Below are 15,825 nucleotides of genomic sequence, written 5' to 3'. Positions count from 1 at the left end.
GATTTCGATTCATGCTGTAGTTCAAGTGAATGATGTCGAAAATCTGGAAGACATAATTGTTGATCAACCAGGTGAGTTACTTTCAGAAAGCAGCCCTGGAGTTTGAAGCAAGCAAGTATGGACTGGATCAGGTCCACGAATTAAATTCTGCCAAAAACCCGGTTCCCCACAGTTTGACCAGACTCGCACCACCTTTGTGCATCGATCGGCGGGTCCTGACGCGGAACGGCCGTTATCGCCGGTGGATCTCTTATCGATAAGCATCACGTGCAGCCTACCATAAGCTGGCCTCAAAGGAACTCCCACGTTCCTGCGACTTTCACGGTGCAACAATGCCCGGGGATGAGGGACACAATGACCCTCTCAGTGGTCAAAATGGCCCAGAGGAGCTCGAAGCCCAGTCCCTAATGTCTCCGTCCAACGAGGAGCCTGACGACCTCATAGTCCACCATGGTGCCACTTCGCCCCTAGGGTCTGCGCCTAACACAAGACCTCACCTGAAGCGCCATTCTTCAATATCACAGCCAGCGCCCGATGGACAACGGCGCACACCGCGTACATTGAACCGAGTTCGATTCGACCTGGACGAGGAATCCGAGGTGGGAAGCCACCAAGAGAATGAAGAGGTACACGAAGAGAACGGACGCGCCCACAGCCCCGACGACGCCCTATGGTTAGACGAGGAGGATTACGAGCTTGGAGACCGAGGAACACCTGGGATGCGACACGGAGGACAATCTGTGCCTCTTCTGACCGATATCGAGGCACCGAGTGTAACCCTTGCTACCTCGGATGACTTCTTTCCCGAGGACCACCTGGAGAACGCGCGTCCACGGAGCGGAATGAAGATGGCATTCATGAATATGGCAAACAGCATTATCGGGGCAGGAATCATTGGCCAGCCTTACGCTCTCCGCCAAGCAGGCATGACAACTGGAATCCTCCTATTAGCGGCATTGACACTCACGGTGGACTGGACCATTCGCCTGATCGTGATCAACTCCAAGTTGAGTGGAGCGGACTCATTCCAAGCTACTATGCAGTATTGCTTTGGGAAGAGCGGACTTGTTGCAATCTCAATTGCGCAATGGGCCTTTGCTTTCGGTGGCATGGTTGCCTTTTGTATCATTGTCGGCGATACCATTCCGCATGTCATGGGCGCCTTGTTCCCATCGCTGCGTGAAATGTCATTCCTGTGGCTACTGACCGATCGAAGAGCGGTGATTGTCCTGTTTGTACTGTGCATCTCATATCCATTGTCTCTGTACAGGGACATTGCCAAGGTAAGCTCCGAGTGCTTATACCAAATCAGTCCTGAGACTAATGGTCAATAGCTGGCTAAAGCATCTGCTCTGGCTTTTGTCAGTATGATAATCATTGTGGTCACTGTCATAACACAAGGCTTTCGTGTCCCAGCGGAATCACGGGGCGAAATTAAGAGTCATCTGATTGTCAACTCAGGATTCTTCCAGGCAGTTGGTGTCATATCTTTTGGTACGTTGCTCTGTTGAACTTGTTTTTGGATAGACGCTAATATAGATCAGCATTTGTTTGCCGTATGTCAATTCGATCCCGAGGGCCATAGTGATACTAACCACCCTGCTAGACCACAATAGTCTTCTGATCTACGGATCCTTAAAGAGACCCACACTCGACCGGTTTGCTACCGTCACTCATTATTCGACAGGAGTGTCTTTGGTCATGTGCCTCGCCATGGGCATAGCGGGATTCCTCTCCTTCGGTTCGAAGACGCAGGGCAACGTATTGAATAACTTTCCATCTGACAACATCTTGGTCAATATTGCTCGATTGTAAGATTCACTGCTTGCCTGATTCTGTTTATCCCTGCTAACAATTCTCAGTTGCTTTGGATTGAATATGTTGACTACTTTGCCCCTGGAGGCTTTCGTCTGCCGATCTGTTATGACGACCTACTACTTCCCGGACGAGCCATTCAACCCCCATCGACACTTGATTTTCACCACTGCCTTGGTCGTGACATCTATGATCCTGGCACTGATAACGTGCGATCTCGGCAGTGTCTTTGAATTGATTGGAGCGACTAGTGCGGCCTGTCTGGCGTACATTTTCCCTCCCCTCTGCTACATCAAACTCAGCAGCGCTAGCCGCCGGGAAAAAATCCCTGCCTATCTTTGTGTTGCCTTTGGACTTATTGTCATGGGTGTGAGTGTGGTACAAGCTGGTGCCAAACTCATTCGGAGTATGTCCTTCATCCACGTCCCTATCTCTAGTCCACTACTAATTTGTATCAGATGACGGCGAAGGCCATTCTTGTGCAGCTTCCTAGGGGGGATATTCTGGTCTAACCTATAAGTGTTAGCTGCCTTTCGTTCAATAACAATACACTGTACATACATAATAATGTACATATACCACAAGATTGACAACAAAACATCATTTTGCATGAAAGCTCCCAATACCACGTCTTCAGAGATGATTCTATCCCAATGACTACTCTATCATACCGATTGGAAACAACTTGACAAAGCAAAAAATACCGAGTCTCGAATGGAAAAAAATCCCTTATTGAAACAAAGGTTGTCCGTTTGCGCAATAATGCCGTTCTATACCGTTTCCCGCCATTTTGCCCCATACTCAAATGGCCCCGTCGCCGCGGCGAGTCTTATCTTCTTCTCTACCCAACAACGACCTCATCCTGACCAAGCTCTGTTATTCCTCAATTTCTTGTGACACGGTCGTTTGCTCATCACAGCAAACGGACCGTTGCTCAAACAACTTAAATTGCTCGCCATTATATCGCCGAGCATTGTTTCTCACCTTCAAAGGAATTGTTATGATATCCTTTGTTTTCTTCTGATCACGTCCCTCCCACATTTTCTTCATCCTCTTGTAAATTTCTTGCCATCTCCTTTGGCTCTTTTGTGCGCAAACTGCATCCCACGAGTTCTTCTTCTCCATTGCCTGAGCCTCTGTCTTCTCTTCTATCAAAGTTCACCTCTTCCAAATCTTTCAGCAAGACACCCCTCAAAAAGGTGGTAAAGCGGTCAGAGTGCTTCCTCTATCTAGAGTCTTTTCACTTTCGTGCTTTGCATCAGCCGTGAAAGCATCTCCCTTCTCAATCATCCTCACTGTCCCTGATTACCGTCCTTACTGTCCATCATATCTCAATTCAGAATGGACTCGGACGCAGAAAGGATCGAGCGCCTCAAGGCGGTTCAAATGGTATGGTAACCTTGAAAATTCATGGCTTCTGACATATGCATTGCTAACTGTGCCTCTTCAGGCGGACCTCGGTAATGCACGTCGAGAGCTCATCACGACTGCCGACAATAACTCCAACTTCTCCCAGGTTGGCTTGGAGGAACTCGACGCTGGTCGCCAGTCGAACATCCCGGGAACCAAAGCCTTCGAATTGGCTAAAGCCAATAAGGTTTTTCTGGACAGGTGGCAGAGTAGTTGATACCAGGACATCCTCTATCCGACTTCGGGCTGATATTATTCTTAGACTTCCACACAACTATCAATGATGAAGGCAGCATTAATGCACAGCTTGGAGGGATGATGCATGGGCAGAGCCACCGTGCACAACTTATTGAGAATGTTCGTCCACGTCCTCGTCCTCCACACACCATGTTTCAATTTGGCGCGTCCCAGCCGGCACCGTCAATTAACTTCTCTAATTTCTCAAATCCACCTTCCACCAATCATCCATCTCCCTCGCCGTACCGTGGTCGTGGAAGAGGTGATAATGGTGGAAGGGGCCGTGGCATGCATTCATTAACAATGTTAGTATGGGACTTGCTACTCTATTTGGTTCTCTCGCTAATGATGGAATTATCTCTAGACCAACTGGCCCCAGAGCTCAGTTCACATCCATGCCGTCTAGATTGGATCCTGCTCTGGATGTTAATAATGTTTCTTCCGCTCCACGTGGAGCTGGGGTTTCCAAAAGCAGGAAGCCCGCTCCTTCCTTGAATGTGAAGAGAGGGCCACCCACTCGTGGTAAGTTCAAAACAGAATACATTCTTACTAGACAAGAACCTAATGCAACCAAAGGTACCAGCAACCCACTCATGAGGGCAACAAAGCCAACGCCTTTGTAAGTCATCAATCGTTGCTTGTGTTTCCAACCGCTAATCTTATGTGCAGGTCGCCCTTCAAAATTGCATCCCCGCAGGAATTCATGGCGCAAGCCCGGTCACCGTCGGCGGCATCTGGCACCGCAGCTCCGAAGGTGCCTTCTCCACTGAGCCCCTCCCAACAGCCACCCGCGACGACTTCACCCATCACAGCACCTGCTCTCAATGGCAAGAATGCAGATGTGGCTACAATTTCTGCTCCCCAGGTGGCAACTCCGACACCATCTCCTCGTGTCCCAGCGAGGAAGATCCTTGCTCCACGTCCAAGGCGCGTGGAGAAGTTGGCCAAGAAAGTGGAGGCCCTTGCGAGGGAAGTCAGTCCACTGAAGAAGGTAGAAGTGGCATCTCCCATGATTCCAATTAAAATCCCTGTGAAGGCCACTTTGCAAGGCGACGATAAAGGAAAGAAAAAGAGTGAGAGCGCGGCTGGACTTCTCCTCGACTTTGGCTCTACAGCAGAAGCTTCCTTGATCACATTCTCAAGCCCTGGCACTGAAGAGTTGTCAGGAATTGACTTTCCAAAAGAGACCATTGTTGCAAATGTTGAACCACCAAGCCCCAGCCCTGTTGGCCGATCGCCAAATGCTGAGACTATTGCGACGACCGCACAGAACTTGATATCTGCTGAGCAATTGAGTGATCTGCAGATTGATGAAGATGAAGAACTGCAGAGAGAACTTGCCGTGATGTTTGGATTTGCCGACAGGAATTGCCCTCGTTTGAGTACACTGCTGAGGATAGTGAGACTATCATCTGGCCCCAAGCATAAGTCCGACAGAAAACTGGCCGAGGGTAGTTCTTCAAACTCTGCAGAGACCAATGCTGGCTCTCCTCTGACCAACATTGCCTTTCCTCTGCCTAATGTTGCACCTCCCGCGCCCAGCGTTGCCTCTCGTCTGTTAAATGATGCCACAGCGACCGAGCCTGTTACTCCTCCTGGGAAGAACTTCTCAGAGTATCGGTCTCCTCCGCACACATCCTCCTCAGAAGAGTCCAAGGAGAGATTTTACGATGCCGCTGAGATGAATCAATCCCCGCGAAAATCCGTCGGCACTGATGGAGTCCAAGGGTTCGAGACACTGAAAGTTTCCGGGTCTTCTGCTCGGGCGATTTACCATGGACCGGCCCCGACTTTCAAAATTCCTACAGCCCCGCAGAGTTCCTCTCAGTTGGCTGCGCCGAGATCTTCATCGGGAAGCATGGGGACTTCAATCTTTGCGAAGCCAAAGGTAATTGGCCCTCAGCCTAAGGTCTATGACAAGCCTACAGGAGGACTGTCGTATGAGCCCGTGACGCTCCATCAATTGAACCCTGCCAATGCGGTGACGAAGCCCGCTGCCCCGATTGTGTTCTCGCCATTCCGGCTCGGCCCCGGCGCCTCCGCAAATGTTCCCCGGGGAGGCCTCCCACCGGCAAAGCCTGTCTCCACGCTTGGGCCTGCCCCATACCAACCCCGCCCTAGTGCTCCAGTCAATGCCCCTAAGGTCGTCACTCCGCCGAAGAAGGAGGAGCCCGTTTCTAAGGTAAAATTTCTGGGACCGGCTCCGTATCAGCCGAAGCGGAAATGAGCATATGTATGATGTAGCGCGACCAGTAGCGCATACGGAGTGGGAGCATATTACCTGTATCTAGTATCCAGCAGTTTTTAGGTTTCGGTTTGATGTGATCATCATTAAAGGAAAGGAGTGGTGAAAATTAGTTAAAAAAAATTCAAAATATTTCAAGAACTGTTGCCTTATTCATGGGTGTTTCCCTCGTATTATGCTCCACTTTTGTGATGGCGTAGCTCGATGATTAGCGTGAAATGAAGATCATCCGGCCGGCTCGTGCCCATATCGGAGGTTCCCATATCCACTTTGCCCTTACTAACCCAAATCAGCTTCCCGAGATTGCGCTTCTGGATGCCGCGCGGACGGTGGAAATGAGATCGACAAATTCAACGATCATCTTGTGTTATAGAATGGGAAGGTGGCTACCGAGTGATGCAGCGGATGTCCTTAGTCTGCATTGTGTCCCATCTGGTGCTTTGCAGGACCGTTTTCCGTTTGGAGAAACGCGGATCCTTTAGAGCCGCTGTGGGCGCATGGCACCTGTGTTTCACTCCTGCAGATCCTCAAATTCGAATGTCCTTTTTGTGCGTGGTTAGATTCATTTGTGTGCGGACACATCCAATTTAAAAAGAATTTGACCAGCGCGGCGTTCGATATGCCTCTGTCCTAAGCCCCTCAGCTACGATACTTGGAATGGGGCCGCATGGCAGTGTAAGGCTTCCTGGATCATTCCACTCATACCACTAACTTGGGGGAAAAAGTGACAATACGTAGCTTAAGGGGCTTTGGATATGACTGGGGCGGCCCTTGCCAACGCATCAGACGCACGGGTATTATGCGCGGGAAGCCACCCTGCGCTCCAGGGCTATCGCTAAGGCCCCCTGTAGAGTCCACAGAGAAGGGAAATACCCGCGAAAACCCCGGGGGTTCGTCATCATGCCCATCTGATGGGGTGTGTTAATATATAGTTATTGTCTCATTCGCTGGGGTGGGAGTGTGGATCAGCCCTAATCGAAATTTTCATGTACCCCTGCGCATCAGAACCTCGGCTTCGCTTATATGTACCTGCGGCGAAGTGATGCGCTCATAATTCTGGAAAATAGGAGATAGGGATTGGTTTTTGGTAATTTCGGGACCTGCCACCTGGGCAGAGGGCACGAGGCTGCTTGGTTTATGCAAGCCCGAACGTTCCTTTATTACTTTCGCCGCCACAGGGAAGTAAGGGAAAGGAGATGAAACGTCTAACACTGGACCTGCAGAAAGAGGTGACCAATAGCATACACTTTTTTCTTATCCTCATGTGGTCGGCAGATCCTACAATTTCTGTTTGTCCTTTCTATTGGAGACTGTTGTCGATCCCCCTCTAGGTTTGCAAAAGCACTTTCGGACCGCTGGTGGCCAGCTAGAGGGATGCTTCGGATGCACGTAATATCCGCGTTTGGATAGGTCGATTCATGGCAATGACATTAGACTTTCTCTTCCCACCCAAGAACCGCTATGTCGGTTCCAAGATCACCAATTTAGCTCCACCTTGTTTTCTCTCAGATATGCCATGGAAACCGTCGCATCAAACAACACGTCTAAATGCTTCACTGAGCGGACCTGGTCCGGCGGGGCCTTTTCCCCCAAAAGGGACAAGGAAGGTTTTCTCCCAGGTCTCCTGCATTAGTGGGCCTCCAAAGGATTTCTGTGGGGTCCATTCAGCGAAATTAGTACCCTCTCATCATGATCTGCCCCACTCGACATCAAACCTTCTTTGGAGCTGATTGACTTTGGGAAGCGCTAGTGGAACTTTTTCATGGTAGCGAAGGGGGCTGAGCGGCATCTAGTCAGGGGATCCGATCAAGGAACATTGAATGATGCGTCATCAATAAATATTTGCGGATAACCAGACGGCGGAGTGGTGAAGAAACAGGGATTTGACCTTGTTTCTTGAACTTAGAGCGTAAGCCATCAATGCTCAGCCTGAAATAGGCTACTTCATAACGGCTATTTGTCCCCGCTTATCCTTGAGTAGCCCGTAAAGTGACATCTCCTTCTCGATATGGGATAGCGGGCCTGGGTGGATGACGATGTGGAGCAAAGGGCTCTTGTAGGGTTCCTGACCTGCTTCTTGGGGGTTTCTGCATAACCGTGTAAAAGAAAGAATGATTAAGTCCTCCCGGGCTAAGCGGGGGCCGAGCATGCCCACAGTTAAGCGTACGAAGGAGCCACATGGTGATTTGCTGTAGTCGAGAGTCACTGAATGGGGAAATGGGAAATGGGAGGGCCGACCATCATTGCATATCGCTGGAGAGTGAAAATGAATGAATCAAATAAATAAATAAAGATGACGCACACTGCACGGATACGAGCAGTCTACGTATGATCATGTCGTGGATTTTCTCTCTCTCAGACCTCGGGACTACGAAGATGAGAAAAAGAGAGGGTTCGTTTCTCCCCAATTTTTGATACACGATACACTATACTCAAGAATCATGATCCTAGACACTGGGCTTCAGGACCAAATGATACACGTGTACCTGAGCCAACAAAACTCCCCCTCTACCGCCATTTTTAGTGTGTTGCCTACGTCGACCCCTGCTCCTCGGGCTTCACATCCTTCGCACAGTATTTTCAACCATAGACTGCGACCGATGAGTGAACAGATCTAGATATATTAGACCATGGACTTACATCAAAGTCAGGCTGAAAACAGTACGGACGGCGTCTTCTAAGTCCACTTGCGTTTATATCGGGGGCGGGTTCCTAGAATGGGTAGGGCACCACGATCAGCAAAAGAAGTCAACATAGAATATTAGTAAGACTAGTACAAACCTCTCGAATGAGTATAGAGTGTGTCGGAGGTGCAGGAGGAGGCGGAGGAAGAGGAGGAAGAGGGTTTCTAATGTACAAGTAGATGGCAGAAGCAATGAGCACCAAGCCGACCGCTGCGGTGTCCATGGCTGCCTTCAATACCCTAGTCACGAGTTCACAGGTATAGGCAGCAGTAAGGGCTGAAAACAATTTGACCGCGTGGATGAGAGTCTATCCATCGGAATCGGGGGGAGTTGAGATTTATAGATTTTCCTTCTGTGCGATCAACAAACGATATACGTTAATAAAAAATGATTCTATCTGGATTTTTCTTCTTTGGGATAATTGTGTCCTCCCAGGAACACACTTTTGTGTTCTTGTGCCCCTGGTCCGGGACAAGTGTCCGGCCGAGAACGATCATAAACGTACACGTCTAGAAGATCCGGGATCGACCGTGGCCCGTAGGGCTCTGGACCTGCCGGAGACCTGTGCAGCAGAGCTCCAAAAAAGGATATTTCGAATCCCGGGGCCCTTCCATGGCTCATCTGCCAAAAGCGGATTAGAAAATGTTAGAAGTCAATTGAATGCATTTATTATTCTTTTACTTAGAAAGATAAGGTGCATCCTCCCTCCTTTGCCCTCCATCGACCTTCATATCTCTGTCCACTTTTCCACAAGTAAAGTTGTCTCAGGGAGTCCGGCCGTCGATTGAAGCCATGGTAATTATTACAGTAATAAAGCTCCACAGCCTGCAGAGGAGAAAGAGATTGTGAGAACAAGTAGAGCTGCTTCCGAATCGGGAACGTACCTTTTACAAGCCCGGAGACTAAGTCAGTTCCTGCTCTGACTCGTGTTGAGGAACACATCTGCAAGAGTCATTAAAAAGGAAAAATATAGATCTTTTTGCATAGAGTTCATGCTGGTGCATACTCGCCATCCACCACACCCGACACTTTGGATGCACGTTCGAACTTCCCCTGGGCCCATGTGATGTGTCGTATCAGAGTAGAAAGATTCCGGCCCGTCGCGGTCCCTCCCCCCCCCCATCAGAAATGCAGTTTTAATACATCGTAATGGGTCGTATTGAAAGCAGTGTGTTTTATTACATCACGGGGAGAAATCGCGTATTTTATTATTTACCACGCTTTGACACCCAAGCTGAGGCTGTATAAAATCGTACTAGTGCAAGGGAATTTGGCGCGAGGTGGGAGAGGTAATCGAGAGACCCAAGTCCCAATAGTAGAGACAGTGTGAGTGCTTTGTGGTTTCAAAAGTACGTAGTTCATTCTCGCACAACAGCATCTGCTCCGTTCACCGACTCCATTTCTACCTTTACTTTCCCCTTTTTGCCTTTTATTTCTTATTATTTTCTTCTAAATTGCCATTCGATGATGGATACATCGCATCGTCCGCCGTCACTTCGGTGTTAGTGAATGCAGTGGGATAATAACTTTCGGAGCAGTCACCCCATAAGATTCAGATCCCGAGTTCCATTGAGCCTCAAGCTTCTAATTAACCCAATTTCAGTCAAGCCCATGGAGAACTCCATTCACTGACTGAAGCTTATCCGAGATTATGTCTTGACTTTGATTTCCATGTTCCAGCAACAGATCCCATGAACATTATGGGAGCATCAGCACACTCCGGACACAGATGCGTGCATACTTCCAGATAGGCGGTTCCGTTGATGACTCCGGAAGCTCGGCTTTGGATCCAAGATCATGGCCTTTAAGAGATTAATTGGCTGGGGATGCACTGGCCGCGAGTGGGGCGTATCGGCAGCAGTGACTCCGCCCCCATTCACAGTCAACTTATTGCGTACTAGCGCGTAAGAATGAACAGGATCCATTCGAACCCGGGTGAATAGAAGGGTTCTGACTCGACACTTGGCAATTTTCCTGAGCTCTGAACGCCGCTTTGCATTCTCTACCAGGAATTGCGTGGAAGTACGTGGAAGAACCCAGCCAAAGGCCTGCTAGACCACTGTAGTGGTTCGTTGCTCTTCCCGGTCATGTGAATACCAGAAAAACGCCTACGATATTCACACTAGTTTGCCTTTTCATTCTCAGACGAGCTCTCTTTTTCAATATTGCTGGCTTCGTGTGGCTGGAGGTCACCATCCGGCACTGGAATGTTTTTGACTATTCACGTGAATCGAGCACAACTTGAACGAATGTCAGTCGTTGGAATGCTGTTTCATTTGATAGCTGAGTGATGTGTTAAGTCAAAACTAGAGAAGCCCGACATGACTGACAACACGCTAGTGGCGGAAATCCATGAGAACCATACCCTGTTCTACCCTGTCCCGCCCTCCAACATTCACAATCCCGAGCGCTATTATACCTTTATCGTAACCCAAGAACAAATAAAACACCAGGCCTTAGCCCCCCAAGCAAATCTTCTAGAACCTCATTTTATATATAATCGACATCAAAGCCTGCCTCTCGATCTTCATGGCCCACGGACGCTGGTTTCGTCACAAGTTTGAGCCTGATGAGTGAACTTTCTGAATACAATAGGCGCATGGATTTGCCTCACTATCGGCCTTGTATGAGTATGGAGTGCGTTTCTGAACCCTTGAATAACGCACGTGTCTTTGGATGCGATAGGGACAAGTTCCTATAGTTTGAAGAGAAGATTGATTAGCAATAAGGAACAACGTATAAGCTCAGGGCCTCAAGTACTAACTGGCAAAACAGCCCTTTCTCCTTCAATGGGTTGCTCTTCCACCGGCGGGTTTGTCTCTGGAATTTCTGGCACGACATATCCGGTGTGACCTATGACGCCTCATGAAGAAGATTAAAATGAGGTAGATGATAGATCGGAAACAAATACAAGCAGGGATGACACATAATTGCCCGGTCAATTATGTGTCCACTATGTGTCATCATTGCTCGTGAGAATCTCAGCGCCCGAGCTTTTGGTGCATTTTTAATAATTGCCTTTTTTTACACATAACCACAGAGAGCTTCCAGACTCTGATTCTGGGATTTCGGTCGATGTTATAATCGTGGCTGCTCGGCTCGCAATCCTTATGAATTATATAGCTAATAGCGCGTGGAACTGGAGGGAAGAGAGGAGACAAAACAACGCTTGGTATGTATTGTGATTGTTGACGAGAGAAGAAAAGAAAAAAAGGAAGAAGCCCTGATCTAACTACAAAGGCAGTCACATGATACCTGACATAAGCACGTGCAGGGCATGAAAGTGCCATCCCTGCATTACACGGTGCGGGAAAGACAACGGGTAACGCTTTTTCCACAAGGCCTTTTGGCATATTTCAGGAACCAGGGTCTGGGAGACCCTTGAAAAGAGAATAAAGAGCTACATTGATTTTTCTATAGGTGTCATCTATGTGTCCGTGAGTCACCGAATGTGCCATCTTCTCATTGGTCAGATCAATCAGGCTTCATCCGCGGCATATCTGTGTGCGTCCTTCCCAAGTGATGAGATCAAAAAAGCAAAAAGAAGACTAGTATATGGAGAAATCAAATATCAAAAATCAAAAGTTGGTACACCTTGTTGCTGTAGCCTAGGTGCCTTGGTAAGCCCGGGGGAGATGAGAAATAGATTGGGGTGCTTGCAATTAGCTTGCAACCACGCCAAACCACACATGTTCCCCAGCAATCGAGCCCCTCCCGATTTTACTACTAACCTATAGTCAAAAAGAATTAAGTAAAAGATAAATTGAATCAAATAAAATAAAAGCCATTAACATGCGCTGATACCACCCCGCGGCGCACTAAACCGCTTGTAGGCTGCAGGCACGGAAATAGAGAGGAGAACATCCGCGGATGTCGGTATCCATCAGCTTTCCGATTCCTTGGGGATGTTTTAGCATGGATCCATTACCCTATTCGCTCCGGCTAGGGAGGCACTTGGCTTTATCAAAACTTTATAGGTATGCCCCTGCGCTTGGATCGCCGGCTAAAGCTACGAACACCCGAGGAAATTATGGGCTTTTAGAGAACCATAAGTTTGAGACTTCTCCGATAGCTAATTTCCGGAGCTCCAGATGGCACAAGGCTGCATGGTCTTATGCAAGCCGCTCGTCTTACCAGGTCCGCCGCAAGGGGGAAATAAATGGCCCGGCCTGAGACCTGCAAAAGTTGACTAGCCAATGGTGTTGTAGAACTCTTATTTTTACGTCGGCAGTCCGGAGCTCATGAATCCCTTTGTCGTCATCTTGGCAGGGAATCGTTGTCATCCGCTGAATGTTCTCTCCACTACAAAAGAGCTCTTGGGCCACTGATAACCGACGTAGAGCGACCCAAGCCTCATACTGAACGCAGGTAACAGAGATCAAGTCACTAATGATCTGCTCGGTTATCTGTTCACTTTACGAACAAATTCATCTCGTCCTACCCACGAACCAGTATGTCGATTCCAAGATCACACTTCGCTCCACTTTCTTCCTCCCTCACTGCCAGGATGTAGACCAAAACATGGCATGGAACGACGAGGCGTACTTAATGCTCCGCTAATCAGTCCATTGACCAATTGGGCCATTTTTTGCAAAAAAGGGCCAGTGGGGCTAATTGCAGAAAGCGCTGGTGGGATTGTTGGGACAGAAACCGAGAGGCATATCTCGCCAGCGTTGTCAAATCAAGAGACCCGGAACATTGCGTAAAATTAATAGTTATTGGCGGCCCGGACCTACTGCAGAGGCGTAAAAAAGGGGGATTGCGATACTTTATTTCTGTAATGAGCCAGTGATAGGCTGCGCCATGATTTGTAATTGCCCCCTCTCTTGTCTGTGAACATGGTACACTGTGGGTCCTCGAGGGACAATTCATGTGAAGAGGCAAAGAGCCAGTGCTACTGTAGGGCTCGAGATCTGCACTTCGAACGTTCTATTCTATTTTCTATTTACTGAATTAAAACATAGAAGGAAAAGTCGCCACCCCGTGACCAAGTCTCCGGGACCGGAAATTGGCCACGGTTGAGTGTAGCCAATAGCCATTTATCTAGTCCTTCAATATTATTGTTAATTATAAACTAATTCTTTTTCTTTTTCTTTGTCTTCTTTTTTAAAAAACATTATTCAATTTTTTTTCTTTAAAAAAAACCCCCGGAATACCGGAATACCTACGCTAGTCCTTCACAGGGAAATGTGGAGAAACCCTGATCTGCGTTTTAGCGTATAGAAGATTCTGGAGGGATTAAAGACTTGCCGCTCACTAGTACGTATACAGTATGGAGATGTGAAAATATCCACTTCAAAGCCTTGGCTTATCTGTAATCTATCACTGCATTATGCCGTCCTTCTCAAAATACAATTCTATACACTGCTATTCAAGACTAAATGAGACACGTGTACCCTAAGCGATGAAATTCCCTCTCTACCGCCACTTTTTGTTTGTTGCCTACAGCAATATCTGCTCCTCGGGCTCCACAGTCTTGGCAGAGTGGTTTAAATCATAGTCTATAGCCGGTAAGTGACCATTATTTGGAGAATGAGGGCATTAGTTTACCTCATTTTCATGCTGGAATCGGTACGGAGAACGCCTTCTAAATCCACTCGGGTGTATATCAGGAACGTCCTAGCGCGGGAAGAGAAGAATAGTCAGCAAACAAGGCCAATGAATAAGATCAAGAGGCCTAAGACAAACCTGGACAATGGGTACAGAATCATCTGGATCATCTGGATCAGGGGTGTCCGGGATGTACCGGTAGATAACATAACCTGCAATGAGCACCACTACTATGGCGACGGCGATGTGCATTGCTGCCTTCAACATCTTAGGCATGAGTTTCACAAATCTCAGAAATTGCAGTGGTTGAAGAGTGGGTTGAAACAAAGATATTCAACTCTACTTAAGGCGGGGGACTCCTCGAACTTTTTATAGCTTTCTCTTTGGCAGTGCTATCAGGATATGATACACAGTGTCTTTTGATAATAATCTATTCGGGTTTTTTATACTTCTGTTTACCATTGTGGGGCCGAGAAAGCGGAGCCAAAAGACCATGCAATACTCGTTGGGAATAATCAAAAAAAGTGTGCACCGAATTTGTCTTGCACGGATTGGGGCGCACCCTGGATTTGATATGCTCTACGCTTATAATGGGGCTCGGCCCCTACAGCTCCCACAATGCGAGCTCCGTCAGTCAAAAAATGATAGTATGAAAATCGAAACAAGGACTTCTCTTTTTTATCACTTTTCTTGTCCTTCTATTCTTGTACGTTTCAGTAGAATCCACGCCATTTACGAAGCACTCTCACGTTGCATGTACCCATGTGGGCCCCAGGTGGAATAGCGTATCACAGGAATAGCTGATCCGACGGCGTCAGCCAAGGCCAGAAAGCCGAAAATAATACTCTTCGTGCCCGTGGCCAGTCTTTCATCCAATAGGGGGTCTAACGAAACTGGTTGAACCCCACAAAAGGTACACGGCCGAATCCTGATAGCTATGACGACGAATCAACCTGGTAATGAAAAGAGAGATTACCCATAGGGTTCGTTTCAGGAGGGCCCAGATGTACCTACCGCGAACTTGGCATCGCCTCCTTTTCTGGGAAGAGTTACCCGCTCGTTCGGTGGTAAATGTGGCGGTACATTCACGGAGATATCACCCTAGTACCGAGTTCCGTTGAGATAGGCAGCCGTAAGCTTCTACTAATTCAATCTTATTTGAACTTAACGTGTGGATCAGACAATCCCTTGGTGAAGCTTATCAGAGAGGATGCCTTCCCTTTGACTACCAAATAGATCTAAAGATAATGAGGCTATCAAAATGTACAATTCCAAATAGGCAGTTCCGTCGGTCGTCTTTGAGCTTGGATACCGAGTCAAATGCAACACTGTAGCCTTGGAGAAATCAGTTGCCCTGTCGACGGAGTGCCTCGAGTGGTAAGTATCCGCACTACGACTCCGCCTCCATTCACAACCAAGTTACTAGCGCGTAATGAACCCGATTTACTTCCCTGCTTTGAGTTTCGTTGAGAAAGACCATCCCGACCCGCCATTCATCCCTTGATTCCAGTACCACATTCTACGAGGAATTTTCACAAAAGTGCGAGGAAAACCCAGTCCAAGTCCTGGTAGACCACTTCCCAACCTTGAAGCTTACAGCAAAACCACCACCAGACCTGTCTCACTATTGCAGAAGGGCTCTCTTTTCTGGATTCTTGTGGCCTATGGCCGTCATCCATCTCGGAATGGTCCTCTCTGTCCATGCGGATCAAGGGATTGAGGACAATTTGAACGCATGTGAGCTGGTGCAGTACCTCTTCGACCGACGACTGAGTGGTGATCTGACTGAATCCATAGGAGTTTGACACGATTAGCAGCGCGGCCGCGGCCAAAATCCACGACAAACATCCTTTTACATGCCCTGCCCTGCCCTGCCTGGCTTTC

At 48.2% G+C, this 15,825-nt stretch overlaps 3 protein-coding genes across 3 annotated transcripts; 2 read left to right on the top strand and 1 right to left on the bottom strand.

Annotated features, from left to right (window-relative positions):
- Window positions 1-332: 332 nt before the first annotated feature.
- On the top strand, window positions 333-2,308 carry N7503_000809 (putative amino acid transporter; the record flags this gene model as incomplete). The annotated part of the gene is made up of 6 exons (XM_057060370.1): window positions 333-1,283; window positions 1,335-1,494; window positions 1,545-1,556; window positions 1,607-1,811; window positions 1,863-2,221; window positions 2,274-2,308. 6 exons carry the CDS (start codon window positions 333-335, stop codon window positions 2,306-2,308), a joined length of 1,722 nt encoding a protein of 573 aa, XP_056927293.1.
- A 383-nt stretch (window positions 2,309-2,691) lies between these two features.
- Window positions 2,692-2,940, bottom strand: N7503_000808 (uncharacterized protein; the record flags this gene model as incomplete). The annotated part of the gene is made up of 1 exon (XM_057060369.1): window positions 2,692-2,940. The coding sequence occupies one exon, from the start codon at window positions 2,938-2,940 to the stop codon at window positions 2,692-2,694; it is 249 nt and encodes an 82-aa protein (XP_056927292.1).
- Window positions 2,941-3,156: 216 nt separating this feature from the next.
- N7503_000807 (uncharacterized protein) lies at window positions 3,157-5,689 on the top strand (the record flags this gene model as incomplete). The annotated part of the gene is made up of 6 exons (XM_057060368.1): window positions 3,157-3,204; window positions 3,266-3,434; window positions 3,488-3,767; window positions 3,827-3,984; window positions 4,039-4,081; window positions 4,132-5,689. The coding sequence occupies 6 exons, from the start codon at window positions 3,157-3,159 to the stop codon at window positions 5,687-5,689; spliced, it is 2,256 nt and encodes a 751-aa protein (XP_056927291.1).
- Between the last annotated feature and the right edge of the window lie 10,136 nt (window positions 5,690-15,825).

This window comes from Penicillium pulvis (assembly GCF_028828015.1).
Source record: "Penicillium pulvis strain IBT 33274 chromosome Unknown contig_10_segment0_segment0, whole genome shotgun sequence".
NCBI classification, from domain to species: domain Eukaryota; kingdom Fungi; phylum Ascomycota; class Eurotiomycetes; order Eurotiales; family Aspergillaceae; genus Penicillium; species Penicillium pulvis.
Note: the sequence above shows the minus strand (reverse complement) of the source record. Positions and strands in the feature narration are given on the sequence as shown.